The 27,745-nt window shown below is 46.4% G+C and overlaps 1 protein-coding gene across 1 annotated transcript; it reads right to left on the minus strand.

Annotated features, from left to right (window-relative positions):
• Positions 1–10,918: 10,918 nt before the first annotated feature.
• Positions 10,919–23,423, minus strand: LOC131748030 (homeobox protein ESX1-like). Its single transcript, XM_059050136.1, has 4 exons — positions 23,318–23,423; positions 22,811–23,162; positions 14,835–14,880; positions 10,919–11,434 (listed from the first exon to the last, which is right to left on the minus strand). The coding sequence occupies exons 1-4, from the start codon at positions 23,421–23,423 to the stop codon at positions 10,919–10,921; spliced, it is 1,020 nt and encodes a 339-aa protein (XP_058906119.1).
• Positions 23,424–27,745: the final 4,322 nt, after the last annotated feature.

Genomic DNA, 27,745 nt, shown 5'->3' on the forward strand with positions numbered 1-27,745 from the left:
ATGATCCAATTTTAGTAAATACAGCATTTTTACCAGTATTTGCATACATGAAGAAGTCTGGAAAATTATACAGCAAAAGTACAATGAGCATTTCGAAGTGGTAGGACTCTAGGTAAATTCAAACATTAACTTCTCCCAACTTTTCCTACAATAATTACTTAATAAAGAATAAAATCCTTAAACATCACACTACTGTCCTTTCCCTGAGATACTGCTTCCCACTTGAGCTCCAGACTGGAAATCAGCCCTGACTGCATACAGGTGTTCCATGACTTTGAAAGTCACTTATACTCTCTGGGCCTCCTGTTCCACATATATAATAATGAGACGGTGGTTTCATTTCGAAAATTCCTTCCAGGTCTAACGTTCTTTGATTTGGTCAATTTCATTCCTAGAGAAGTTCTTTACTAAAAAAAAAATACAAAAAGGGCGTGTGGGGGTTTAAATGTCAATAAACGGTCTCCTCACACCTTATCTGTTTTCTTCGGCATATGAAGTTGTTGTTCCCATTATTCCCTTCCCATCAGTCTTTTGTGAAGGGAATGTTAACGCATTTCCCAGAAATGTGTCAAATGACTCTAGAAAAATAAGTCTTTTCCCAGAAAGACAATTTTTAAAATTCATTTTTATTGCAGTATAGTTGATTTACAATGTTGTGTTAGTTTCAGGTGTACAGCAAAGTGATTCAGTTATACATATATCCACTCTTTTTTAGATTCTTTTCCCATGTAGGTCATTACAGAGTACTGAGTTCCCTGTGCTATGCAGTGGGTCCTTGTTAGTGATCTATTTTATATATAGTAGTGTATATATGTCAATCTCAATCTCCCCACAGACCATTTTTAACCTATACCTTAAGAAACAGACAAACAAAAAACACTATATGCCTTAATAGCACACCCCGCAACCCAAGCCACAAAAGAAACAAAAGCAAACTACCCAAACACAATCCGCACTTGCGTTCTTATTCCATAAACTCTTGGCTTCTTTCTTAAGATCACCTGCTACCGATACATGTGATAAATGATAATAATAATAGCAATTGACCTTTATTTTGCAGCTATCCGTAGGGCCATTCAAAGCAGCAAACTCACTGCGGAGCAGCGGAAGTCGGGAAGAGTCCATTTCTTAGAAGGGCGTGGCTGGCGGCCTTGGCTTACTACCTGCCTGCGAGCTACCCGGCACGGAGGCGGCCCCTGAGCGCGAGCGTCCGGTGGGCCGGCGCCGCGAGGCTCTCCGGCGCCCTCTGCTGTTGGAGTCGGCTCCACGCCGCCGCTGAGCGCGGACTCTCCACAGCTGTGCCTTCCCTGCATGCTTCTCGCCATTCGTGGGGTGATGTGGGACTGCTAGGTGACGTGGGGTGAAGTGGAGCTCGCGGAGGGCTGCGGTGGGGGCGGCGTTTGGAGTCTGAGAAGTAAGGTGCAGACTGGCTGGGGGTGCTGTGGAAGGGAGTCTTTGCCGGCGGGGAGGGATGTGCAGCCTGTGGGGGCGCTATGCCACCAGGATCCACTTTCCCCTGCGCGAGTGTGGTCCTGGCGCCACCCGTGCCCACACGTCTCCTGCGCCCCGCAGCCCTTTACTTGCTTAGGGAAATGGTAGAAAGCTGGGGGCGGTTTCCCTGTCGCCTTTTAAACCTGCGTCCTTCCCATAAATCGGAAAATCTGTCCTTAGAAGAAGGATAATTTTCTATTACCCTTCCCAGCCAAGGCAGTCTGTCTTATGAAAACAGAAGATATTTTTCAACATGTAAAATGTTGAACATATGTCTTGCAGGTTCTCCCCTCCCCCGGGGACCATTTTCCTGAGAGTGACTGGTCTGGAATCGTCCAAACTGCCTTGCTCCACACCCCACTCCTCCCCCACCCCTACTTTCCATCCCCTTGGCAAATACTTTCCTAGATGGTGTATTCACCTAAGAACTGTAATTCTGAGATCTCACCCATTTATGTCCACTTGCTAGCTGTGTGGCAGTCACTAAACTACTCTGAGGTAATGGCATCAACCTCACAGAGTGGATGAATAAACCTCCTTTATTCACTAATTCCACATGTGCCAAATGAGCACCTACTCCAGTTGGGCCCTGGGCTAGGTGCTGGGAATACATCAGGGAGCAAGACAGATGCTTTCCTTACTGTCATGAAATGTGCCTCCTTACTAGGGACTCAGACAATAGACTAATAAATACACGAATGGTGGTAAGTGTGTCCACGTAAGGAACATGGTACAAGGAGAGAGAATACAATGGATTCCGATTTAGGCTGTGAAGGCAAGGAAGGCCACTCCAGGAAGGGACACAAAGGCTTAACCTGAAAGATAAATAAGCCGGATGAAAGGTGTTGGGCAAAAATCCTGAATTGGGAAAGTTTCATATGTTCTATGAAAGGCCATGTGACTGGATGTCAGGAGTGAGGAGGAGAGATGCTCCAGAGGAGTTTGGAGAATGAACCAGGGGACTATTGGTGTTGTGCATTCTGTGGATTTGGACAAATGTATTATGACGTGTATCCATCACTACAGTATCAAACAGAGTATTTTCACTGCCCTATAAATCCTCTGTGCTCTGCCTACTCATCCCTTCCCTGACTCCCGACCCCTGACAGCCACTGGTCTTTTTTTCTGTCTCCATAGTTTTACCTTTTCCACAGTGGCATATAATTGGAATCATACAATATGTAGCCTTTAAAATTTTTTTTTAAACATTTATTTATTTGGTTGTGCCAGGTCTTAGTTGCAGCAGGCAGGCTCCTTAGTTGCAGCACGTGGGCTCCTTAGTTGCGGCATGTGAACTCTTAGTTGCGGCATCCATGTGGGATCTAGTTCCCCGACCAAGGATCGAACCCAGCCCCCTGCATTGGGAGTGCGGAGACTTAACCATTGCACCACCAGGGAAGTCCCAGTATGTAGCCTTTTTGAGTTGGCTTTGTTCACTTAGTAATAATGCATTTAAGGTTCTTCCATGCCTTTTCATGGACTTTTATCAGATATTTTAATATGTCCAAAGAGCTAAAGAAAACAATGTCTAAAATCTAAAGGAAAGATTCCACTCTAATAAGTAAAGAACTTGCAACTTATTCCCACCCTCACAAGAAAAAATATGAACAGATTAAAAATCAATGACTAGAGATTGGTTCAAGATGGCGGAGCAGAAGGACGTGCTCTCACTCCCTCTTGCGAGAGCACCGGAATCACAACTAACTGCTGAACAGTCATTGACAGGAGGACACTGGAACTCACCAAAAAGGACACCCCACATCCAAAGACAAAGGAGAAGCCACAATGAGATGGTAGGAGGGGTGCAATCACAATAAAATCCAATCCCATAACTGCTGCGTGGGTGACTCACAAACTGGAGAGCACTTACACCACAGAAGTCCACCCACTGGAGTGAAGGTTCTGAGCCCCATGTCAGGCTTCCCAACCTGGGGGTCCGGCAACGGGAGGAGGAATTCCTAGAGAATCAGACTTTCAAGGCTAGTGGGAATTGATTGCAGGACTCTGAGTGAATTGGGGGAAACAGAGACTCCACTCTTCGAGGGCACACACAAAGTAGTGTGTGCATCAGGACCCAGGGGAAGGCCCAGTGACCCCAGGGGAGACTGAACCAGACCTACCTGCTAGTGTTGGAGGGTCTCCTGCAGAGGCGGGGGGTGGCTGTGGCTCACTGTAAGGACAAGGACACCGGCAGCAGAAGTTCTGGGAAGTCCTCCTTGTTGAGACGTGGATGGATCTAGAGACTGTCATACAGAGTGAAGTAAGTCAGAAAGAGAAAAACAAATATCGTATATTAACGCATGTATGTGGAACCTAGAAAAATGGTACAGATGAACCGGCTTGCAGGGCAGAAATTGAGACACAGATGTAGAGAACAAGCGTATGGACGCCGGGGGCGGGGGGGCGGGGTGGTGGTGTGATGAACTGGGAAATTGGGATTGACATGTATACACTGATGTGTATAAAATGGATAACTAATAAGAACCTGCTGTATAAAAAAAAATAAAATGAAATTCAAAAATTTTTTAAAAATCAATGACTATCCTTGGCCACATCAGAGAATTGAGGTCATGGGACAAATTGCAACCACCAAACTGGAGAAACAGATGATGCTAGAGATTACAGATTATAGTGAACACAGATCAGCACACCTGAGGCAGAAACTGCTCTAATGTGTAAAACTGGGACTTAAATGGTAGCTTCAATGAATTGCTGGTGACTGAGTGTGGACTAATTTGAGAATTAAAAACTCCTGGGGGCCTAATCGAAGCAAACCCCCCCCCCTCCCCCTACAATCATGGTGTTTACCCTTCGGATCCTCAACAGGTTTTCTTGGTAAAGATCAGAGAAAAATTGCCTGCTGTTTGGCCAGGGAGAGGGGAGAAGTAACCATTTTGAAATAAGCCAAGAGCATTTTCCATACAATGGCCCACCCAGCAAGGGAGGAGACTTCACCAGAGCCTTCTTGCACTTGGGGTAAGGGAAATCACTAAACGTCAGACCCTCTGGCCATCCGCCTTCACATAAGGGAAGAAAAAACCTGAGAAGTACTTGTGAAGGTCACAGCCCGGGGGACAGGCACACGACCGAGACCAAATCATAGGATTACAGAACGTGTCTCCTCAACACAGACCTGACGAAACACCAGTAAGGGCTCCTTACTCTTTCAGCTGTGACAGTGGTTCACAGCTGGAAAGAACTGAAGGCTCAGACTCAATGGGGTTTGTAGGGGAAACAAAAGATGCCAGCAGACAAAACCAAAGACGCTGGAAATGGAATCCTCTGATACTACAGATACAGAAAACAGTAAACACAGCATATCTCCTGGCCAAATAAAAGTAAGATGTCATACAAAGGTCTGTCTATATCCTAATACCTGACAATTCATGATTGGCTTTCAACAAAAAAATGTCATGGCGTGATAAAAAGAAAGAGTCTGAAGAGACAAAGCAAGTGTCAGAACCAGATTCAGGTATAGCAGAGATTATGAAATTATCAGACTGAGAATTAAAAATAAATATGATTAATATGCTAAGGGCTCTAGTGGAAAAGGTGGACAACATGCAAAAGCAGATGGACAATGTAAACAGAGATAGAAACCCTTAGAAAGAATATAAAGGAAATACTAGAATAGAAAACACTGTAAAGAAATAAAGAATACATCTGATGGACCATCAGATGATTGGAAAGGGCTGGGATTAGTATCAGAGAGCTTGAATATATATCAGTAGAAACGTCCCAAACTTAAATGTAAAGAGAAAAAAAATGGAATAGAATATCTCCAATCATTGTGGGACAATTACAAAAAGTATAACATATGTATAATGGGAGTACCAAAAGCAGAAGAAAGAAAAAGAAACAGATGAAATATTTGAAGTAATAATGGCTGGGATTTTTTGTAAGATTAATGATAGAAATCAAACCACACATCTAGGAAGTTCAGAGAACACCAAGCAGGATAAGTGCCAAAAAGCCCCCCAAACCCACCTAGGCATATCGTATTCAAATTGCAGAAAACCAAACACAAAGAGAAAATCTTGAAAGAAAAGTCGGAGAATAAAAACACCTTACCTAAAGAGGAACACAGATTGTTTCCACAGGGAGGCTTGTTCTGTATGCCAGTCTGAGTCTTGCCGGAAGCCTGACCAAATGGCAAGGTCATTAGCCACATCCATGAGTCGGTGAAGATACAGCAAGCCTTCTTTGTTGAAGCGACCTGGACACACATCCACACTGCATGAAGCTCTGCCCATTGTGCACATGCTCGGTAAGGGAAAGGTCATGCTCAGGTTGGATGGCAGCTGCACCCTATTCCTGCTCGTTAGTAGTTAACTGGGAGGAGCCATCAGGTGTGCTGATCAGGCCCATTTATGGTCTAGGGAGGTCTTTGTATCTGGACCCTCATAGGGCCAGTGGAGGCACTGGCTCTTCGGGCAGTATGCCAGAGAGCCAAAGGGACACTCCTGAGAACTTTTCAGGGAGTTGTGAGACCCCATCTGGGCCAAGTTTTGCTCATTCCTATATGTACCATTTACATAGAAGATTCCTGAGCCACCTCCACGAGGTGACTTGAGACATCTGCTTGTATCCATGACATGATTGGAATTTATGGTCTTAAGATTGCTTCACAGCCATGAATCATGTGCTCAATATCCACCAAGGCCCAATAACAGGCCAATAATTGTGTCCCAAGCTGAGACAGTGGGGCTCTCTCATTCATCTTCAGACTCACCAAGAAAGGCAAAGGGCCATCACCATGCAGCCTCTCCAGGTAATCTGGTACCTGGCCCCGAGTTCCTAAATGGGGAGCCCATCAATCTCCCTTGAGGCCCCATTATTGAGTGACCAGACCCAGAGATGTCTTTGGGAAAGCCCTTGCCCAGATTGTCCAGAAGAGGGCGCCTGAACACCATTTTTACATTATTCTTTTCTTTGGTCAATTTTTGCAGTAATTTTTTTTTTTTTTTTTCTGTGCCCAGAAAGAGGGCAGAGCTATGGTTTGGGGCCTGCTGTGGCACTAGAAGGTTCATGGCAGTTGGTCTGATGGGCTTTGTGGGATTCAGACAAGTGAGTAGAACTGAGGCCCGTCGCCAGCAGCAGCAGCAGTATTCATAGCTCTGCAGCTTGTGTGCTCATCAACGAGTGTCCATACAAATCCTTCTTCTTCCTTGGCTGCTGGGCATTGACCCTAATGAGTGAGAGCTCAAGACACATCTGTCCCTGTAGCACTGAGAAAATTCTCCCAGCTTCAGGGAAGCAATGGGCTCTTTCTGATTCCTCTACTGTTTTGTTCCATCTGTTGTTGTTAGTGTCTTATTTAATCATCATCATGGTAGCTAATGTTTATTGAACACCTACAGCTTGCCAGGCATTGTTCTGAGTGCTCTACATGAATCTCTTCATTTCCTCTTATTTTCAGCGCTATGAACTATTATTAAGATACCATTGTATGCATGAGGCTCAGAAAGCTGAAACAGTCTGTCGAAAGTTACAGAGCCAGTACGTGGCAGAGCTATGATCTGAAATCCCTCTGAGCCCGAAGTTTGCCTTCTTCCTATTAAGCTACAATGCCTTCTACGCTTCCTCCTCCCAACCTGCGTGCCTCTACCACTCCATGCCATCTCAGCAGCACAATGTCTGTGTGGGTCCTGGGTTTGTACGGTGTCTTCCAGGCAGTGAACTCAGAGATGACACTTCGCAAAGCACTTTCCTTTCTTTGTTGGCATTGAGACAGTTTGTCTTACATGAGAAACCAACCACTCCGTATACAAAGCACACTGGTTAAGGGCAGGGGATCCCAGCCTTGGAGATTTCATAGACTAATAATATTAGTAAAATAAAACTGGGTTCTGACATAGGTCATTATCTTTTAATTTTACCAATTAAGACCATTTAAAAGAACACCATTCATACTCCTCCTACTACTACTAACAGGCATAATAGCCAATCCTTGTAGAGAAAGTTTACTGTGAACCAGGTATTATTCTCAATCTTTCAATGAACTGATAAATCCTCACAAAAATCATATACAGTTGGCATTATTTTTATCGCCATTTTGTAGAAAAGGAAACTGAAAAAGAAATATTTTGTAAATTACTCCTGACTCTGCCAATAACCATTATAGTATACTCTCTCTCATCTGTGTTTCACAAAAGCTGTCTTTATTTACTTATTTTTTTAACATCTTTATTGGAGTATAATTGCTTAACAATGGTGTAATTTGGGGATGATTCGTTGCCTATTCAGAGATGCAGGGTACATCAAGTTGACTGTGGAGCTTTAATCCGCTGCTCCTGAGGCTGCTGGGAGAGATTTTCCTTTCTCTTCTTTGTTCGCACAGCTCCCGGCGTTCAGCTTTGGATTTGGACCCGCCTCTGAGTATAGGTCGCCTGAGGGCGTCTTTTGGGAAGTCTGTGGTCGTCTGCCAGTGTTCACAGGTGTTCTGTAGAAGTTGTTCCACATGTAGATGTATCTCTGATGTATTCGTGGGGAGGAAGATGATCTCCACGTCTTATTCCTCCGCCATCTTGAAGGCCCCCCACACAAAAGCTATCTTTAGAAGAAACCATCAAGTATCCAAGGGAAGCCCTGATCTCAGAATTTAGGAATAACCAAGTAAAAGCAAAGACAGCCTGGGACTTGCATCTTGGGCAAATTAAATGCTCTGTGTCTCTGTTTTTTGAAATTTAATATGAAAATATGAATATCTGTTGTGAGGAGTAAATTACTTAATACATACTGAGGCCTAACCCAGTGACTGACACATAATATGGACCCCCCCAATACATACCAGCTGTGACATTTATCATTGTTATTCCTTCTGGTACAGCCTTGCAAACTCATGTTTTGCTGGGAAGAAACTGAATACGGATACTACAGACTAGTCCTGTTACTAAGGTCAGATAGTTTCTGTGACTGACTATACCCTGCAATTTCCCCCTCCTTGACTGAACTGAAGCAGGCAGAAATGTGTGGACTTTACTTCCCATTGGCTGAAATTGTTGTTGCCATAGCAGCACTCAAGATTTCCTTCAGAAAATCCTGGGGAACAGGCGCTTAAAAACGTGTTCTGAGACTTCTGCAGCAGCTGCTCTCAGGTTAGGTGGTTGCTCAGGTATCGAGGGTTAGTAAGGGTGGGGGGGCTATGCAAAAATCATCTGTAGTGGTTCTTCCCATTCATCACCCAGACCCCAAACTTGACCACACCCCTGACCCTTCACACCCATTCTACCCATCTGGCCTCTCATTAGGAAGGAAAAGGAAGAAGAGGGACTAGGAAAGGCCAGTGGGAGGGAGGATAAAGAATGATTTGTCCTACCAATATGTGAGGATAAAATCTCAGAATTTTCCTTCTCATGTTGGAACACAGGTCTCCATGAGGGAGCTCTAAATAGGATCTTTCCATGGGTAATGACCCTGCTTCATTGGCTTGGTGTTAGAAGTCTTGTATTTGGCTCCAAGTCAATTCATCAAGAGCCATTTTACCAAAAGTCAAGACACAGAATGACCAAGTGAACAAATGGGCCATTCTTTGAAGGATCAAGTTACTGTATGACTAATTTGCCAGAGCTTACCAAATTTACCAACTTACCAAAAACTTTTTGTTGTTTTTTTATGTATTGATTTCAGCTTCATTAAGGTATACTTAATATACAAAAATGCACATATTTAATGTATACATTTTTAACAAGTTTGGACATATACATACAACCATGATACCATCATGACAATGTTATTTTTAAATACAGAGTTTGTTGTAGTTTTCTTTGCTCTAGTAGGCATGGGCAGGGGCTGTGGAGAGCCAGTTCTACAACGTTCTGTGCCTCCAGACATGTCCCCTCACCATTCTTCAGTCTCTCCCCAGTCTGGGATAGGCAACCCAGGAAGACTCTGTTCTTCCCCCAGCAAATCACCCTCTCCTCCACCCCTCCTTTCAGCTACAACAAAGTGAACCTGGCTGAGGGCCTTTTCCTGTGTCCTCACATAGCATTTCCTGTGTGTGTGTCTGTGTGTGTGTGTGTGTGTGTTTGTGTGTGTGTGTGTGTGTGTGTGTGTGTGTGTGTGTGTGTGTTTTCCACCTGGAAGTTCCATTTGAAGAAGGCATCAAGAACACAGGTAAGGTCTATCAGCTACTTTTATTTATTTTTTAAAATAAATTTGTTTATTTTTGGCTGTGTTGGGTCTTTGTGGCTGCGCGCAGGCTCTCTCCATTTGCGGCACTTCTCATTGCAGTGGCTGCTCTTGTTGCCGAGCATGGGCTCTACATTCGCGGGCTTCAGTAGTTGTGACATGCGGGTCGAGTAGTTGTGGTACGTGGGCCTCGTTGCTCTGGGGCATGTGGGATCTTCCCGGACCAGGTATCGAACCATTGTCCACTGCATTGGCAGGCAGACTCTTCACCACGGCGCCACCAGGGAAGCCCTACCTGCTTCTTTTAAATAAAGTGATTATCCTGGATCAGTGCTCAGGGACCACTGCCTCCTGGCCTCAGGCAACACACAACCAGGAGGCTCCGATCAGTGTTGAATTGGCTATAACCAGGGTTCTCCCAAGGATGTTGAAGGTGACAAAATACACTTGAAGGCCACATCATCCGTCAGCTCTGAGCTGGGGAAGGAGCTATGATATGCTTTCCGAGCCTGGGGGTGGGGGAGAGGGAGAGAGAAGAGCCGCACGCGGGCCTAGACCGTCTCCTCTTGTGTTACCTTCGCAGAGGTAGGCCCCTCCCCCTCCGCAAGCGTGGCTTCTCTCCCCGTGTGCCCTCCACAACAGGGAAGGCGGTGAACAGAACTGGGAGAGAACCAGATGATGCCCTGCTCCCTCTCCTCCATAAAGCCCTATGAGTAGTCACTGCAGACGTGTCCCTTGGAGTCCTCCTAGTACCTGAGCTGGTCACCATGAATGGGCCTCAGGCCTGCTTTGAAACACACAGTTCTCCCATTCGAGACTCACACCACCCGTCTTGCACATCTAGGTGGTCCCAATGGGGCAGGGTGTGGGGAGCATGGGTGCCGGGGGAGAGGGTGGAAGAGAACAGGTGAGTCTGTGTAAACCCCTCCTGGGCACCTGGGAAACTTCCGAGATGTGCATGGCCTGTGATGGTGACTCAGGGCTGTTAACTGCATGAAAGGAGGCCTCCTGGGCATTCGGTCTGACTGGCGTTGGCTTAGCAATTTCCATCACATTTACTAACCCCGTGTGACACAGAGAACAAATATGCAGAGAATTCACAACTTTATTGAAAATACAAAAACATGCCCTAAAACAGTGGGTCAACGACTCTACTTCTATTTAACACACTTGGCAGGCATTTGGGGGAGGGTTCTTGGTGGTGAGGTATGCAGAATTTGAATCTGGCTCAAAGGCACTTTGAAAATAACTGTCACAGAGACAACTCAAAAGGAAGTGGGGGCTGCTGATGGACTGCTCATGGTAAGGGACCATCCCAGGCCACATGAGGGCACCTACAGTGAAGCAAGTGTGGAAAAAGCCAGGGAGGAGGGGGCACCATCATAGGAGGAACGGGTGGCCAGGGCAGCACGGGGTGCATGGGCGGCCTGGGGGGTATGGGTGGCACGAGAGGCTCGGGCGGCACGGGCGGCAGGGGTGGCCTGGGTGGCAAAGGCGGGCCGGGAGGCATGGGTGGCATGGGTGGCGGGGGCGGCAGGGGTGGCACGGGTGGTATGGGTGGCAAAGGCGGAGGGGGCAGCATAGGTGGCATGGGTGGCCTGGGGGGCAAGGACAGCCCGGGTTGCAGGGCCAGGTTCAGTGGCTGTGGCTCCATAACAACGAAAAACCATTCCATCTGCTGAGGCAGGTAGGCACTGCAGGGTTCACAAAAGCGAACGAGAACAGGGGGGACCGGGGGCACGGGGGGCACGTCTCTCAACATTACTGCCCTGTGTTGTCTCCGCCATTTGGCCCTTCTATGCTTAAACCAAACCTTGAAGCAGAGAGAAAAAGGGATTGATTAGTATATTGAGCATTTCGTGTCAGACATGAAAAATCGCGGCTGGGAGCTCTCGGTGCCTTGAAGATTTTAAACTGCATCAGGAGCAGCTATTTCCTTCTTGCTAACATATCTTAGGATACGTAGCTGAGGCGCTCCCTTCAGCCCCCCTCCCCCCGACGAGCGAGCACCGACTATGTGCCAGGCTCTGGATTGGCACATGGCTTTGTCTCTCCCCTCCCACCTTTACTATGATCCCCCCACCCTTAGACGCAGGAGGGGCTGACCAACCGCACTCCGTGCCTCCTGCTCTTACTGTGCCTGGTGGGTCTGCGTCCTGACAACTGACCCTCAGCTCCAGCTGCCACTGATCCCTACTCACTGGGCAGGCGTCACCTTAGTTATGGGGGAGGGTGAGCATAGGAGAAAGGGGGTGCCGTTTAAAATCGTACTGAGGGGAACGGTCCCCATTTTGAAAAACCCATCTTTGGTTACAGTAAATAATCAATAGGAGTGGGTTGCATTTTTTAAACAAAAGCTTTCCTCAAGGATGACTAAAGAGGGTCATTCATCCTCTGGCACCTCGGGATGGTTAAGAAGATGGAGATGGTATCGTGAGGGAGGTCTGGTCAGGGGGGGTCCAGGGACTCTGTGGCTCGTCTTGCTGGACAGCGGCAGAGCTGAAGCCCTGGACACTGCCTTAATATTCGACTGTAGGCGTAATGAATGTGTAGACGAACTCGGCCCAAATTTACTGAACCTCTCAAAATCTCTGCCCAGACAGGGCTTTGGGGGGAAAGGGGCATACCATTGTCACCACTGTCAATGCTGCAGGCCCCGCCCCGCCCTCCGCCCCCTCCTGGGCTCAGGACCAGGTCAGCTCACTCTGCTCTGGCTACAGTCGCAGGACCTTGGACCAGAGCCTCTGGTGCCCAGCACGGTGGCGCCCTCTAGGAGCTGCTTATCCACCAGGAGATCCCCATCCTGTCCCTTACGCTTAAGGCAAGAGGGTGCAACCTGCATTTTAGGAAGACAGCCGACCACCACGTGGGTGAGGAGTCACTACATGGCTCCCCCTAAATATCAGCCAACTATTCACAACTGAAAGAAAACCCTGTCCTGTGGACTCCACTGCTCCCTCAGCATCGCAGTTAATGGAATTATGTCATATTTCCTATTTTGGGTTGTTTCCACTCGGCAAATTTTACCTGAGACCAAGGGCCTCCTCCCTCTGTCGCCCCATTGTCCCTCTCCCATCTTAGCATTTGGGCCCTTCCGATGCATGAATATGCAGTCAAAAACGGCCGGTGTAGTAGAGCTCATCTGCGGGGGGGCGGGGTTGTTCGTGTGTACCAATGGTCTAATCTGCGTAAATATAATAAGCAGGGCGCAAAGCTGGCTATCTGAGGTTCAGGCTGACACTACTTCCATATCTCCAGCACTGGTTTCATCAAACAACTCCTACTGTCTTTGCAAAACAAGGGAGGGTGCCCATGAAATGTTTCTTTGGCACATTCATGCTGTAGAGTTTGGAAGTAGATGAAAGCGTTCTCCCTTTTTCTTCCTTTGTTTCTTGTTGCTCTTTTTCGCTTCAGAACTCCATTAAGAGACTACTGTGTAAACCCAGGAGAAGCAAGCCCCCCAAACTTCACAGTTTTCCTCTTCCTCTGAGCTTGCTTTGCCTGCTTGAGAAAGCAGAGGCCTGGCCCTCCCAAGCCCTGGACAGACCTGACTGTGAGCCCAGCCCGTGGCCTTAGGCCGCCAGCACTGCTTTCCAGACCCCACCACCAGCTCTGCAGCCCGTGTCCATCACTGCCCCCACACACGCTCTCTGCAGCAAAGCTAGGGGACCCATCCTGATTCTTCGTTCCTTCCTGCCTGCTTTCTTCCCCTCTTTATCCATCTTGCTTTTTTTTTTTTTTTGCGGTATGCGGGCCTCTCACTGTTGTGGCCTCTCCCGTTGCGGAGCACAGGCTCCGGACGCACAGGCTCAGCGGCCATGGCTCACGGGCTTAGTTGCTCCGCGGCATGTGGGATCTTCCCGGACCAGGGCACGAACCCGTGTCTCCTGCATCGGCAGGCGGATTCTCAACCACTGCGCCACCAGGGAAGCCCCATCTTGCTTTTTAAGAAAATATTCCTCCTCCACAAGCGGCGAAGCCACTGCACTGAGAAGCCCGCGCACCACAAGGAAGAGTGACCCCACTCTCCTCAACTGGAGAAGAGCCCATGCACAGCAACGAAGACCCAACGCAGCCACACATAAATAAATTAATTAATTAAAGTAAATATATATATATATATATATATATATATATATATATTCCTTTGATACAACTTACTGTGTTCTATGGACAAATAATCAGCTTCTGTGCCATGAGCTACCAACTAGTAACCACTACCTGAGTGAATGAGCAAGTATTTCAAATTAACACAGGTAAGCGACTAGCTGAGAGCCAACCACTGACCATCACAAACATATTCTTCAAAACCAACCCCTCATAACAGTATGAAAAGGGCAGAAATAAATTCTTAGACATTAGAAATTGCTCAAAATAATATTCACTGATACATTTGGTAGTTTCATAATGTTGAATTTCTGCAGTATCTCCAAGACATACATCGATAGTATCCAAGTATTCTCAAACCCGTCCACCTTTTGAGGTCAGGGGAAATTTATTGAAATTTGTTCTTCTTGTTCGTTTTACTGTTTTATATATTTAGACAAATTCCTACAGGTTGCAAACCGTTGCCCCACCTCCATCATCCTGCACGACCTACTATGCTAGCAATGTTTTCAGGCTGCACATGAAAAATGTTTCAGAAAATTAAAATTTACGGCTGAAACTCTCTGCGCTGCTCTACCAAACACATGAAAACAACAGCAAGAGGACCAGGCACTGGAATTTTCAGCTAGTCCCCTCCCCATCAGTCTCATCTAAACTAAGCTTATATTAGTTGCTCATATGCTATGTTCCGAGGTGAATTATTCCCTTACCCGATTGCCTGAATACTTGGAAATTCACTCCTTATACAAAGAGCTTATGCCTGGCTTTAAAACTTGTAAATAATTTACTATACTTGAACCCTCTTCTAACCCAGCTATTTGGTGCATCAATTTGAATAATTCCCAAGTCAGAATCGGCCCCAACATGATTCCACACAGCCAATGCCCCCTCCTAAAGGATACCAAACGGTTTTGGAAGGAGTTTAACTTTACTGAAGATACATATATTCCGGCCCCAAAGCCCCAGAAGTGCAAACCTTATTTCCAAAACATAGACAAGGGTACGAAAACACACCAACTTGAGAATGTCTAGGACAACGTATCCAATTCCTAAAGCAGGTTTTAGATTGGCTGCCCTGCCAAGTTCCTTTTTTCAGATTTACTGACCCGCGCTCTGGCTTCAGTCACTCCCAGGCGTCTTGCAAGCTCCGTTCTGAGGGGATAAATATGGCAAATATTCAGCATTTGACATTATACATGAAATGAAATATACAATGCACATTTCATGCTATGTTAAAATGTTTATTCAGAGAGTAGCCAAGATAGTGGCATAGGAAAACGCCGAGCTCACCTCCTCCCATGGGTACACCAACATTACAACTATTTACAGAGCAACTATTGATGAGAAAGACCTGAAGACTAGCAGAAAACATCTTCCACAGCTACAGATATAAAGAAGGAACCACAACGAGATGGACAGGAAGGGCCGAGATGTGGTAGAGTCAAGACCCACACCCCCAGGTTGGCGACCCATAAACGGGAGGATAATTACAATCGCAGAGGTTCTCCGCAAGAAGCAAGGGGTCCAAGCACATTAGATTTCCTAGCTTGGGGTCCTGCACTGGGAAGAAAGCCCCCAGAACGTTTGGCTTTGAAACCCAGTGGGGCTTACTTTCAGGAGAGCCAGAGGGCTGTGGGAAAGAGAGACTCCACTCTTAAAGGGTGCACACAAAATCTCACATGCTCCAGGACCCAGGGGCAGAAGCAGTCCTTTGAAAGGAGCCGGGATCAGACCTACCTGCTGATCTGAAGAATCTCCTGGAGAGGCAGGAAGCAACTACAGCTCACCCTGGGGACACAGACACTGGCAGCAGCCATTTTAGGGTGCTCATTCTACCATGAGGACTCTGCTGCTGGCAAGCACCCTTTTGGAATCCTCCCTCGAGCTTACCAGTGCAGGGACCCACCCTGCCCACCAGTCTGTTGACACCATTCCCGGGGACGCCCCAGGGCGGGCAGCTAGCCAGGCAGGGACACCGAATCACCCACCAACAAGTCACTTGCCACAGGGGCTCCTGAGACCCCAGCTGCCCAAGAACCAGACCCGCCCACCAGAGGTCCCAGGACCCAGCCCCACCCACCAGTGAGCCAGCAGCCTCTGCACTGGGCAGTGCCTGGCAACCAACAGACCAGGAGTCCAGCCCCGCCTACCAGCACACCCACAGTAGTCAGCCCATCACAGTAGAAGGGCCCATGCAGCCCATACAGAGGGCACCCCTGGAGCAGGCAGCTCTGGGGACCAGAGGAAGTGACACCATATGTTTAACGTGATCAAAGGAAAAAAGTCTACAACCAAGAATACTCTACCTGGCAAGGCTATCATTCAGATTTGAAGGACACATGAAGACTTTTAGAGACAGCAAAAGCTAAAAGAGTTCAACAGCACAAAACCTGCCTTACAAGAAATGTTACAGGAACTTCTCTAAACAAAAAGAAAAGGCCGTTACTACAAATCAAAAAAGAATGAAAGCAAAGTTATAAGCTTTAGCACAGCAAAGGAAACCATGAAGAAAATGAAAAGTCCATAGGTGTACGAACTGGGAGAAAATATCTGCAAACAACGCAACTGACAAGGGCTTCATTTCCAAAATATGCCAATAGCTCCTACCACTCAATAACAAAAAACCAAACAACGCAATCAAAAAATGGGCAGCAGAACTAAATAGACATTTCTCCGAAGAAGACCTACAGATGGCCAACAGGCCCATGAAAAGATGCTCAATATCACTAATCCCATATCTGGGCATATACCTGAAAAGGATGAAAGCTCTAATTCGAAAAGGTACGTGCACCCCAATGTTCAGAGTGGCACTGTTTACAATAACTAAGACATGGAAGCAACCTAAGTGTCCATCAACAGATGAATGGATAAAGATAATGTTGTATATATATATATATATATATATATATATATATATATATATATACAATGGAATAGTACTCAGCCTACAAAGGTATCAAATTCTGCCATTTGTGACAGCATGGACAGACTTAGAGAGTATTATCCTAAGGGAAGTTAAGTCAGACAGAGAAAGACAAATATTACCTGATATCACTTTTATGTGGAATCTGAAAAACAGTACAAGTGAACTTATTTACAAAACAAAAACAGACTCACAGACATAAAAAACAAACGTATGGTTACCAAGTGGGGGGATAAATTGGAAGCACAGGATTAACAGAGACACACTACCATATATACCAGATAAAGCACAAGGATTTATTGTATGGCACAGGGAACTCTATTCAATATCTTGTAATAAACTGTAATGGAAAAGAGTAAGAAAAAACAAAATAGATTATACATATCACTTATATGTATAATCTATTACACTGCTATATATAAACCTCCTGGTAACCACAAACCAAAAATGTATAATAGTTACACACACAAAAAAAAGAGAAAGGAATCCAAACATAACACTAAAGATAGACATCAAATCACAAGGGAAGAGAGCAAAAGAAGAAGGAACCAAAAAGAACTCCAAAAACAATTAGCAAAAAGGCAGTAAGTACATACCTACTAATAATTACTTTAAATATAAATGGAGGGCTTCCTGGTGGCGCAGTGGTTGAGAATCTGCCTGCCGATGCAAGAGACATGGGTTCGTGCCCTGGTCCGGGAAGATCCCACATGCCGCGGAGCGGCTGGGCCCGTGAGCCATGGCCGCTGAGCCTGCGGGTCCGCAGCCTGTGCTCCGCAATGGGAGAGTCCACAACAGTGAGAGGCCCGCATACCGCAAAAAAAAGAAAAAAAAATGGAATAAATCCTGCAATCAAAAGACAAAGAGTGGCTAAATGGATACAATAACAACACCCACATACATGCTGCATACAGGAGACTCACTTCAGATGTAAAGACTCAGACAGAAAGTGAAGGGACAGTAAAAGGTATTCCATGTAAATGGAAATCAAAAGAAAGATGGGGTAGCAATACTTATGTCAGATAAAACAGGCTTTAAAACAAATACCATAACAAGAGACAGAGAAAGACATTTCATAATGAGCATGGAATCAACCCAAGAAAATATAACAATTGTAAATATATATGCACCCAACATAGGAGCACCTAAATACATACAGCAAATAGTAACAGACATAAAGGAGAAATTGACAGTAACAATAATATTCAGGGCTTGCACACCCCACTTAAATCAATGGACAGATCACCCAGACAGAAAATCAATAAAGAAACACTGGCCTTAAATGACATATTACACCTCCATTAGGTCTAATATCTTAATAAATATTTATAGAGCATTCCATCCCAAAGCAGCAGAATACACACTCTTCTCAAGCACACATGGAACATCCTCCAAAAAAGAAGCCTCAATAAATTTAAGAAAATTGAAATCCTATCAAGCATCTTTTCCAACTATAATCCTGTGAGACTAGAAATGAACTACAAGAAGAAAACTTCAAAACAACACTAACATGTGGGGGTTGAACAAAATGCTACTGAATAACCAATGAGTCACTGAAGAAATCAAAGATGCAATTAAAAAATACCTGGAGACAAATGAAAATGAAAACAAGACGATCCAAAATCTATGTGATGCAGCAAAAGCAGTTATAAGAGGGAAGTTGATAGCAATTGAAGTCTACCTCAGGAAACAAGAAAAATCTCAAATCAACAAGCTAACCTTACACCGAAAGGACCTAGAGAAAGAAAAACAAACAAAACCCAAAGTTCGCAGAAGGAAAGAAATCATAATGATCAGAGCAGAAATAAATGCAATGGAAACAAAGAAAACAATAGCAAAGATCAATAGAACTAAAAGCTGGTTCTTTGAGAAGATGAGCGAAATTGATAAACCATTAGCCAGACACATCAAGAAAAAGAGGGAGAGAACTCAAATCAGTAAAATTAGAAATGAAAAAGGAAAAGTTACCACAGACACTGCAGAAATACAAAGCAACCTAAGAGACTACTACAAGCAACTCTATACCAATAAAATGGACAACCTGGAAGAAATGGACAAATTCTTAGAAAGGTATAACCTTCCAAGACTGAACCAAGAAGAAACAGAAAATATGAACAGACCAATCACAAGTAATGAAATTGAAACTGTGATTAAAAATGGTCCAACAGGGCTTTCCTGGTGGCGCAGTGGTTGAGAGTCTGCCTGCCGATGTAGGGGACACGGGTTCGTGCCCCCGGTCCGGGAAGATCCCACATGCCATGGAGCAGCTAGGCTAGGCCCGTGAGCCATGACCTGAGCCATGACCTGAGCCATGACCGCTGAGCCTGCACGTCCGGAGCCTGTGCCCCGCAACGGGAGAGGCCACAACAGTGAGAGGCCTGCATACCGCAAAAAAAAAAAAAAAAAAAAAAAAGTCTTTGTTTAAGGGGCTTCCCTGGTGGCGCAGTGGTTGAGAATCCGCCTGCCGATGCAGGAGACACGGGTTCGTGCCCTGGTCCGGGAAGATCCCACATGCCGCGGAGCAACTAAGCCCGTGAGCCATGGCCGCTAGGCCTGTGCGTCAGGAGCCTGTGCCCCGCAACGGGAGAGGCCACAACAGTGAGAGGCCCGCATACCGCAAAAAAAAAAAAAAAAAAAAAAAAATGGTCCAACAAACAAAAGTCCAGGACCAGAGGGCTTCACAGGTGAATTCTATCAAACATTTAGAGAAGAGCTACAACCCATCCCTCTCAAACTCTTCCAAAAAACTGCAGAGGAAGGAACACTCCCAAACTCATTCTATGAGGCCACCATCACCCTGAGAGCAAAAACAGACAAAGATGCCACAAAAAAGAAAATTACAGAGCAATATCACTGATGAATATAGATCCAAAAGTCCTCAACAAAATACTAGCAACCAGAATCCAACAACACATTAAAAGGATCAGACACCATGATCAAGTGGGATTTATCCCAGGAATGCAAGGATTCTTCAATATATGCAAATCAATCAATGAGATACACCATACTAACAAATTGAAGAAGAAAAACCATATGATCATCTCAATAGATGAAGAAAAAGCTTTTGAGAAAATTCAACCCCCATTGATGACAAAAACTCTCCAGCAAGTGGGCATAGAGGGAACCTACCTCCATATAATAAAGCCCATATACGACAAAACCCACAGCAAACATCATTCTCACTGGTGAAAAACTGAAAGCATTTCCTAAGATCAGGAACAAGACAAGGTTGCCCACTCTCACCACTATTATTCAACATAGTTTTGGGAGTCCAAGCCAAGGCAATCAGAGAAGAAAAAGAAATAAAAGGAACACAAATTGGAGGAAAAGCAGTAAAGCTGTCACTGTTTGCAGATGACATGATACTATACATAGAGAATCCTAAAGATGCCACCAGAAACCTACTTGTGCTAATCAATGAATGTGGTGAAGTTGCAGGGTACAAAACGAATGCACAGTAATCTCTTGCATTCCGATACACTAATGATGAAAAATCTGAAAGAGAAATTAAGCAAACACTCCCAATTACCATGGAAACACAAAGAATAAGATACCCAGGGATAAACCTACCTAGAGAGACAAAAGACCTGTATGCAGAAAACTATAAGACACTGGTGAAAGAAACTAAAGAGGATACCCACAAATGGAGAGATATACCATGTTCTTGGATTGGAAGAATCAACATTGTGAAAATGGCTATACTACGCAAAGCAATCTACAGATTCAATGCAATCCCTATCAAATTACCAATGGCATGTTTTACAGAACTAGAACAAAACATCTTAAAATTTGTATGGAGACACAAAAGACCCCGAATATCCAAGGCAGTCTTGAAGGGAAAAAAAACAAAAAAACGGAGCTGGAAGAATCAGACTCCCTGACTTCAGACTATACTACAAAGCTACAGTAATCAAGACAATATGGTACTGGCACAAAAACAGAAATATAGATCAATGGAACAGGATAGAAAGCTCAGACATAAACCCACGCACCTATGGTCAACTAATCTATGACAAAGGAGGCAGGGATGTACAATGGAGAAAAGACAGTCTCTTCAGCAAGTGGTGGTGGGAAAACTGGACAGCTCCATGTAAAAGAATGCAATTAGAACACTCCCTAACACCATACATAAATATAAACTCAAAATGGATTACAGACCTAAAGGTAAGACCGGGCACTTTAAAACTCTTAGAGGAAAACAAAGGAAGAACACTCTTTGAGATAAATTGCAGCAAGATCTCTTTTGTTCCACCTCCTAGAGTACTGAAAATAAAAACAAAAATAAACAAATGGGACCTAATGGAACTTAAAAGCTTTTGCACAGCAAAGGAAACCATAAACAAGACGAAAAGACAACCCCTCAGAATGGGAGAAAATATTTGCAAATGAAGCAACTGACAAAGGATTCATCTCCAAAATGTACAAGCAGCTTATGCAGCTCAATATCAAAAAAAACAAACAACCCAATCCAAAAATGGGCAGAAGACCTAAATAGACATTTCTCCAAAGAAGACATACAGATGGCCAAGAAGCACATGACAAGTTGCTCAACATCACTAATTATTAGAGAAATGCAAATCAAAACTACAATGAGGTATCACCGCACACCAGGTAGAATGGGCATCATCAGAAAATCTACACATGACAAATACTGGAGAGGGTGTGGAGAAAAGGGAACCCTCTTGCCCTCTTGGTGGGCATGTAAATTGATATAGCCACTATGGAGAACAGTATGGAGGTTCCTTAAAACACTAAAAATAGAATTACCATATGACCCAGCAATCCCACTCCTGGGCATATACCCAGAGAAAACCATAATTCAAAAAGACACATGCACCCCAATGTTCATGGCAGCACTACTTACAATAGCCAGGTCACAGAAGCAACCTAAGTGCCCATCAACAGACGAATGGATAAAGAAGATGTGGTACATATATACAATGGAATATTACTCAGCCCTCAAAAGGAACGAAATTGGGTCATTTGTAGAGACGTGGATGGATCTAGAGACTGTCATACACAGTGAACTAAGTCAGAAAGAGAAAAACAAATATCATATATTAATGCATATATGTGGAACCTAGAAGAATGGTACAGATGAACGAGTTTGCAGGGCAGAAATAGAGGCGCACAAGTACAGAACAAACATATGGACACCAAGGGGCGAAAGTGGGGGTGGGGGTGGCGGTGGGGGTGGGATGAACTGGGAGACTGGAATTGACATATATACACTAATACGTATAAAATGGATAACTAATAAGAACCCGCTGTACAAAAAAATAAATAAAATTCAAAAATTCATAAAAGTGAATATATTAAAACATAAAAACGGACATCACTAATCATCAGAGAAATGCAAACCACAACGACACTGAGGTATCACCTTAGAATAGCTACCGTCAAGGGCTTCCCTGGTGGCGCAGCGGTTGAGAGTCCGCCTGCCGATGCAGGGGACACGGGTTCGTGCCCCGGTCCGGGAAGATCCCACATGCCGCGGAGCAACTAAGCCTGTGGGACACAACTACTGAGCCTGCACTCTGGAGCCCGAGAGCCACACCGACTGAGCCCACGTGCCACATCTACTACGAAAGGCCACCCGCCTTGAGCCCAAGCTCTGCAACAAGAGAAGCCACCACAATGAGCAGCCCGCGCACCGTAACTTACAGTAGCCCCCGCTCGCTGCAACTAGAGAAAGCCCGAGCCCAGGGCCCGAGCGCAGCAACAAACATCCAATGCAGCCATAAACAAATAGATTTAATTTTAAAAAGTCAGTAATCAAGATAAAGGATGTTTTAATGTAGTGTTTAAATTAATGCAAATATAATCTATGAATAACTGATGATCAAAACTTCAGATAAAAGTAGACTCCAACTCTGCATTTGCTCCACCACGCCTCAGGCGACTCATTATTTATGTTAACAGGCGGCCCACAAAAGCTCCCCGACGTGAGTTATTCAAACACCACACCACAGGGAAATATCGACCTTGATTCCCAGCAGGCAGAGCCCCCACCCCTGTCCTAGGCCCCCCGAATGCGCCTGAGCGGCCGGGCCGCCGCCAGGCCACGGGGCTTTCAGGTCCGGAGCCGAGGAGAGGGACCCACGAGAGCGCCGCCCGCCACCCGCGCAACAGCCCCCGCCACCCGAGACGCCCGCTTACCGTGTGTGCGCGTCGGGGTACGGAGTATGCTGGAAAACGCGCTCCAGGTACTGCATCTGCACCTGCGTAAACCTGCCTTGCGGGACCTGCCACTGCCCATCTGCGGCCTCGGGACCCTCGACGGTGGCCCGCAGGGGCTGCTCCTCGCCACCCTGCTCTTTGCCTTCGCCGCCGCCCGCCCCGGCCTCGGCCTCGCGGCCTTCGCCGTCCTCAGGGCTGGCGGCTCCGACGCTGACATCACAGCCTTGCTTGCCTTCTCCTTCGTCTCCCGCCTCTTGCCCTTCCGGTTCGGACTGGGCCTTCTGCCCCTCTCCCCCCTCTGAGGGAGGCGAGGTCTCCGCGCGGTTCACCTCTGCAAGGGAGGAAACCCAAAGAGAAAGATCAGTCCGTCGAGGTTGCCAGGCTCTGGGGAGGGCCTGCGTCTGAGGGGGGTCCTGCCCTTCTCCCCTCCCTGGGAAAGCTCCTTTCCTGGAATCGGCTAAAGCGAGTGCCCCGCCCACCACTGACCGTGCGCTTCTTCCCGCTCATCGTCGACCCCCAGCTTGAGGAGGCCGGCAACGGCTGCCTCCATGTTGGCACAGGCATCGTGGCTGCTCTGCGGCTGACGCTCCATGTCCCGACTGCTGTCGAGGAGGCTGTGAGCTTCAGCGGAGGCTGCGCTGGATCTCCTGAGACCCCCGGCTCACGACTCAAGGCTAGAGCGGTGGCCCACGATCCGGCACGTTAAGGCTCCTCTGGCGTCTGGTCGGGTTTCAGGGAGTCTGGAATGCCGCCCTCTGTGGGTTTACCACAGCCTGCTGGGAGTTCGGTTGGCTGATGTGCGCATGCGGGAGGACCTCGGTCGTCTAGAGGTCACGGGCGCGGGGGGCAGGGGGCATGTCGCGCGCCGCCCGGGAGCTGGTACGGAGCGTGCGTGAGATCAGGACTCCGGGTCCCAGGTTGCAACCTAGCTGACTAAGTACTCCGCCCTAGGTCGGGCGTCTTCCCAGACCAAGGGGCTGTGCCCGATTTGTGGAGGGTAAGAGAGAGAGCTCACCCAAGCTCCATAGACCTTGGAGAAGCGTTTGGGGACTATCTCTTGACCGAGCCCTCCATATCCAGCAGCCAGTACCCAGAGGGAACAGTAATCAAAGTAATGACGGTCGCCCCTTGGTATCCGCGGGGGACTGGTTCCAGGACCCGCCGCGGATACCAAAATCGGCGGATGCTCAAGTCCCGTAGTCGGCCCTCCGCACCTGCTGATGCGAAACCCCTGGATATGGAGGGCCGCCTGTATAGTTATTGAAATTAAAAAAAAAAAAAAAACCAAAAACCTGTGTTTCAGTGGACTTGAAAGCTCAAAGCTGTGTAGTTGAAGGGTCGACTGTATGATTAGCTAGGAATACTTCTAAGTCAATAAGGCGCTGTGAACTTTGACACCGTACTGGGGCAGTGGCTTCATCGGTGCCTCTAACACCTCGCCTGAGAGGCTTGATTCTCTGATGACCAATTGCTCCTACTTTTATAGGAAGGAGTTTGACATTAGCCACTATATGTATGGAAAATTCCCCAAACTTCTGCTTCAGCCAATTGGTATTTCACGTTGGAAAAACTCTCACATAAATAAGCAACCGTTTCTTGTTTCACCTCACTGGGAGAAGCTCTGCAGCTGCGTCTGGCTACAGGTAGAAATGTGTCTGGAGTTTGTGGGGGTGTTCTGATAACCAGAAGATGCTCAGGATGAAATGGACTGATGTGACTCTTCTGGGATATTTACAAATCACTTTCTCTTTTAAAAAGGACAGCTTAATCCACAGTTCACGTTTTTCTTATTGTACTGTATTCATCTTATATGTTATATGTGGTCTTCAATGCTAATAAACTAACACATGAATGAATCAAATAAAAAGGGACACCATGTGGGGAGAAGGGAACCCTTTAAATAGGGCAGGTAGAAGAGAAACGAAACAGCCCTTATCAATAGCCAGTAGTTTGATCTGTTTAATTTTATCCAGAAATATTGCATGGGACTATATTACAGTGAATCCTTAATTCAACAGAATATACAAGAACTAAGCACCTTTCACTGTGTCTGACTCCTTGTTGGAATTGAGGTTTTGATGTGATTGAGTAGGTCCACGGAACTCATGAGGCATCCTTGCAAATTTCTTCTGGTTAGAATGCTGAAATGGAACCTGGCTGTTTCATGGGGTGTTGAGACTGGAGACTGGGCCAGAAACAATCACATTTTGAGACCCTCTTCCTGTCCTAACTTTTCCCTCATGCCTTATGAGTATTTCAATCCTGGCAAAATCGCTTAATGTGACTTTTTTTTTTTAGTTAAAAGGAGGGTAAAAAAAAAAAAAAAAGGAGGGTAAACTAGAGAGAAAAAGACAGCTCTGTTGCTTAACCTTGTGACGGGGGCTGTGGAAGATGTTAGGGACTCGTTTGCCCGCGGACCCGAGTTCTGTTCTTCCTGTCTCTGTATCTTTTGTCTTATAAAGCCCAGCTGGCCAGAGCCACCTGCTTGTGTCCCACTGGCTGCCTCCCAGCCCAGCTGACCACCCAGCTCTCCGGCCCCCAGCAGCAGCTCTGTGCCCAGCCACTGACATGGATTTCTTGCTCTCCCTGGTCGCCACCACTTCTGGTTTCAAAATATCCTTTGCTTCACTCCTTTTTCTACTGCGTTCGAGGGGAATGAGACAGAGACCCTCCCTTGGTCTCTATCTTGCCCACATTCCCCCCACCCAGACCAAGATTCTTAGGCCTGAAATAGAAAATCAAGTTCCAACTCTGCAGTTCTCATAAATGCCCTAGTTTTGTTTGGGGGCTGAGCTTTGGGGGGAGTCAGGTGTACCAGTGTGCTACCCATGCCTGAACACCACCTTTCGCATCACCCGTGTCCCCTTGTTTGTGAAACACGAAGGAATGGGCGTTCAGAGTCTTTTGTATTCCTGTCGGCATAATTAAGGCCTCCAAGCCGTTAGCCGGCTTGCCTTAAGAAGTTTTTTTAGCACATGGGTGCAGCAGGCTGTTGTTTAAGAGTTGTGCTGCCAGGTGGAAGGTTTGGCTTTGCAAGGAGATTGGAGGAAATGACGGCTGTTGTCGTGGAATCACACTCAGCTTTTGTGAGCCGGGTGCACGTTGCATCACTCTCTCAATGCGCTCTCGTGTTTGCTGTGCAAGGGGGAACCCCAGGATACTGCATGCCTTAAGGGTGGAGAGTGGGGGCCTTAGTGCTGAGGCCGAGTGAGAAACCTTAAGTCAGCAGCCCTTTGAAGGAAAGAGTTCTGTTCCGGATAGAGGTGGTAAGCGCTGGAGAGCTGAACCTGCGTGTGCACTGCCCATAGCTAGATGAATCTGGGCCCAGGGAAGGGCACGCGTGGTCACCCAGAGACTGACATTCTCTGAGACGAACTCCTCGTGCTGTCTCTCTCGCAGGCCACCGCACTGCCCTGGACTTGCATTCCCTCCTCTGTAGTATGAAGGGAACGGGCTGGATGCTCACAGAGGTCCGTTCCCTGCGATGCAGAGGGACTACTGTGGTTTCTTCCTTTAACCTGGGTGTCCCCCAGGGGACAAAAAGGTACTTTGCTTGGAAGAGCATCATGAAATGATGAGACGGGTTTCTCTGTTGTTGCCGACCTTTTTACTACAGGGCTGGTGAACATTCGTCTCATTTGTCAAAGATGATCTTGTGCGAGTTCCACAAAGGAAAAAAGAGTGTGTCTGCTAAAATGATCTGGCTGAGGCAAAGGATTTGCTTTCCTTGAGACACCCTACTGTATTGGTTTGATGGGAGGGAGTGTAAGGAAAGTCTCAAATGAATCCCAACACAAAAGTAATGTCTTGCAGCATTCTTAGGATGAGGGGTATGTGATGCGGGTTATGTTGTCATAGCAACTGACTCCTGAGGTGTCCACTCAAGGTTTTTTTGTTTTGTTTTGGTTTGGTTTGGTTTGTTTTTTTCCCACGCCGTGCAGCACACGGGATCTTAGTTCCCCGACCAGGGGTCGAACCCATGCCCTCTGCAGTGGAAGCGTGAGAGTCCTAACTGCCACTGGACTGTCAGGGAAGTCCTCGCTCAAGGTTTTGAGAACCCCAGTCTGTGTTGTAGACCAAGCTGAACTTACCAATCAGGAAATCCAGTGAAGAGTTCTATTTTATTTTATTTTATTTTATTTTATTTTATTTATTTATTTATGTATTTTTGCGGTGCGCGGGCCTCTTACTGTTGTGGCCTCTCCCGTTGAGGAGCACAGGCTCCGGACGCGCAGGCTCAGCGGCCACGGCTCACGGGCCCAGCCGCTCCGTGGCATGTGGGATCTTCCCGGACCGGGGCACGAACCCGCGTCCCCTGCATCGGCAGGCGGACTCCCAACCACTGCGCCACCAGGGAAGCCCCAAGTGTTCTATTTTAGCTTCATTATTTCCTCATTATTTCACTTCCAGGGCCTGACATTTCCTAGAGGAGCCACATCGGCACCAAAGGACTGCATGGTAGATCAGTATGTGTGCTCAGAGCATGCCCCGTGGTAAGCACAACACCCCATAATCGGAATTCAGGCAAATGTAGTTTTGTTCTTTTGAGGACAACTCAAAACAAACTTCATTGCCCTGTTTTGTATACATTTATAGGAACTCTTCTCTTGATTTAAAGAGTCACTTTTCACATCTATTTGGAGGGGCCACACTCTTGTATCGCCTGACAAAGAACTGTTTCTGGTTCCTTCCTTTCTCGCCGCCCTTTGTTTCTATGTACTTGTAGTTAAAATAGGAGCTTGGGATTTTGACTGTCAGGCCCTTCCGAGTTAACTCTCCAGGGTTCTCGTTATATTCATTTGACTCAAGATCCAGTCTACATTAATCTAGTTTTTTAAAAAAGTTTTTCCGTCAAACAGTTCAGACCGTGGATGAAAACTGTTGCCTGCCATATCAGTAAACAAGGGATGTTGC

The sequence above is a fragment of the Kogia breviceps genome, chromosome X (genome assembly GCF_026419965.1).
Source record: "Kogia breviceps isolate mKogBre1 chromosome X, mKogBre1 haplotype 1, whole genome shotgun sequence".
NCBI classification, from domain to species: Eukaryota; Metazoa; Chordata; class Mammalia; order Artiodactyla; family Physeteridae; genus Kogia; species Kogia breviceps.

Coding starts and splice junctions, on each gene's coding strand:
- LOC131748030 (XM_059050136.1), bottom strand. CDS start 23,423: ATGGAGCGTCAGCCGCAGAGCAGCCACGATGCCTGTGCCAACATGGAG. Junction 14,881..22,810: donor TACCCCGACGCGCACACACG/GTAAGCGGGCGT, acceptor TTATCCCCTCAG/AACGGAGCTTGCAAGACGCC. Junction 11,435..14,834: donor TGACTGAAGCCAGAGCGCGG/GTCAGTAAATCT, acceptor CTCTGCTTCAAG/GTTTGGTTTAAGCATAGAAG.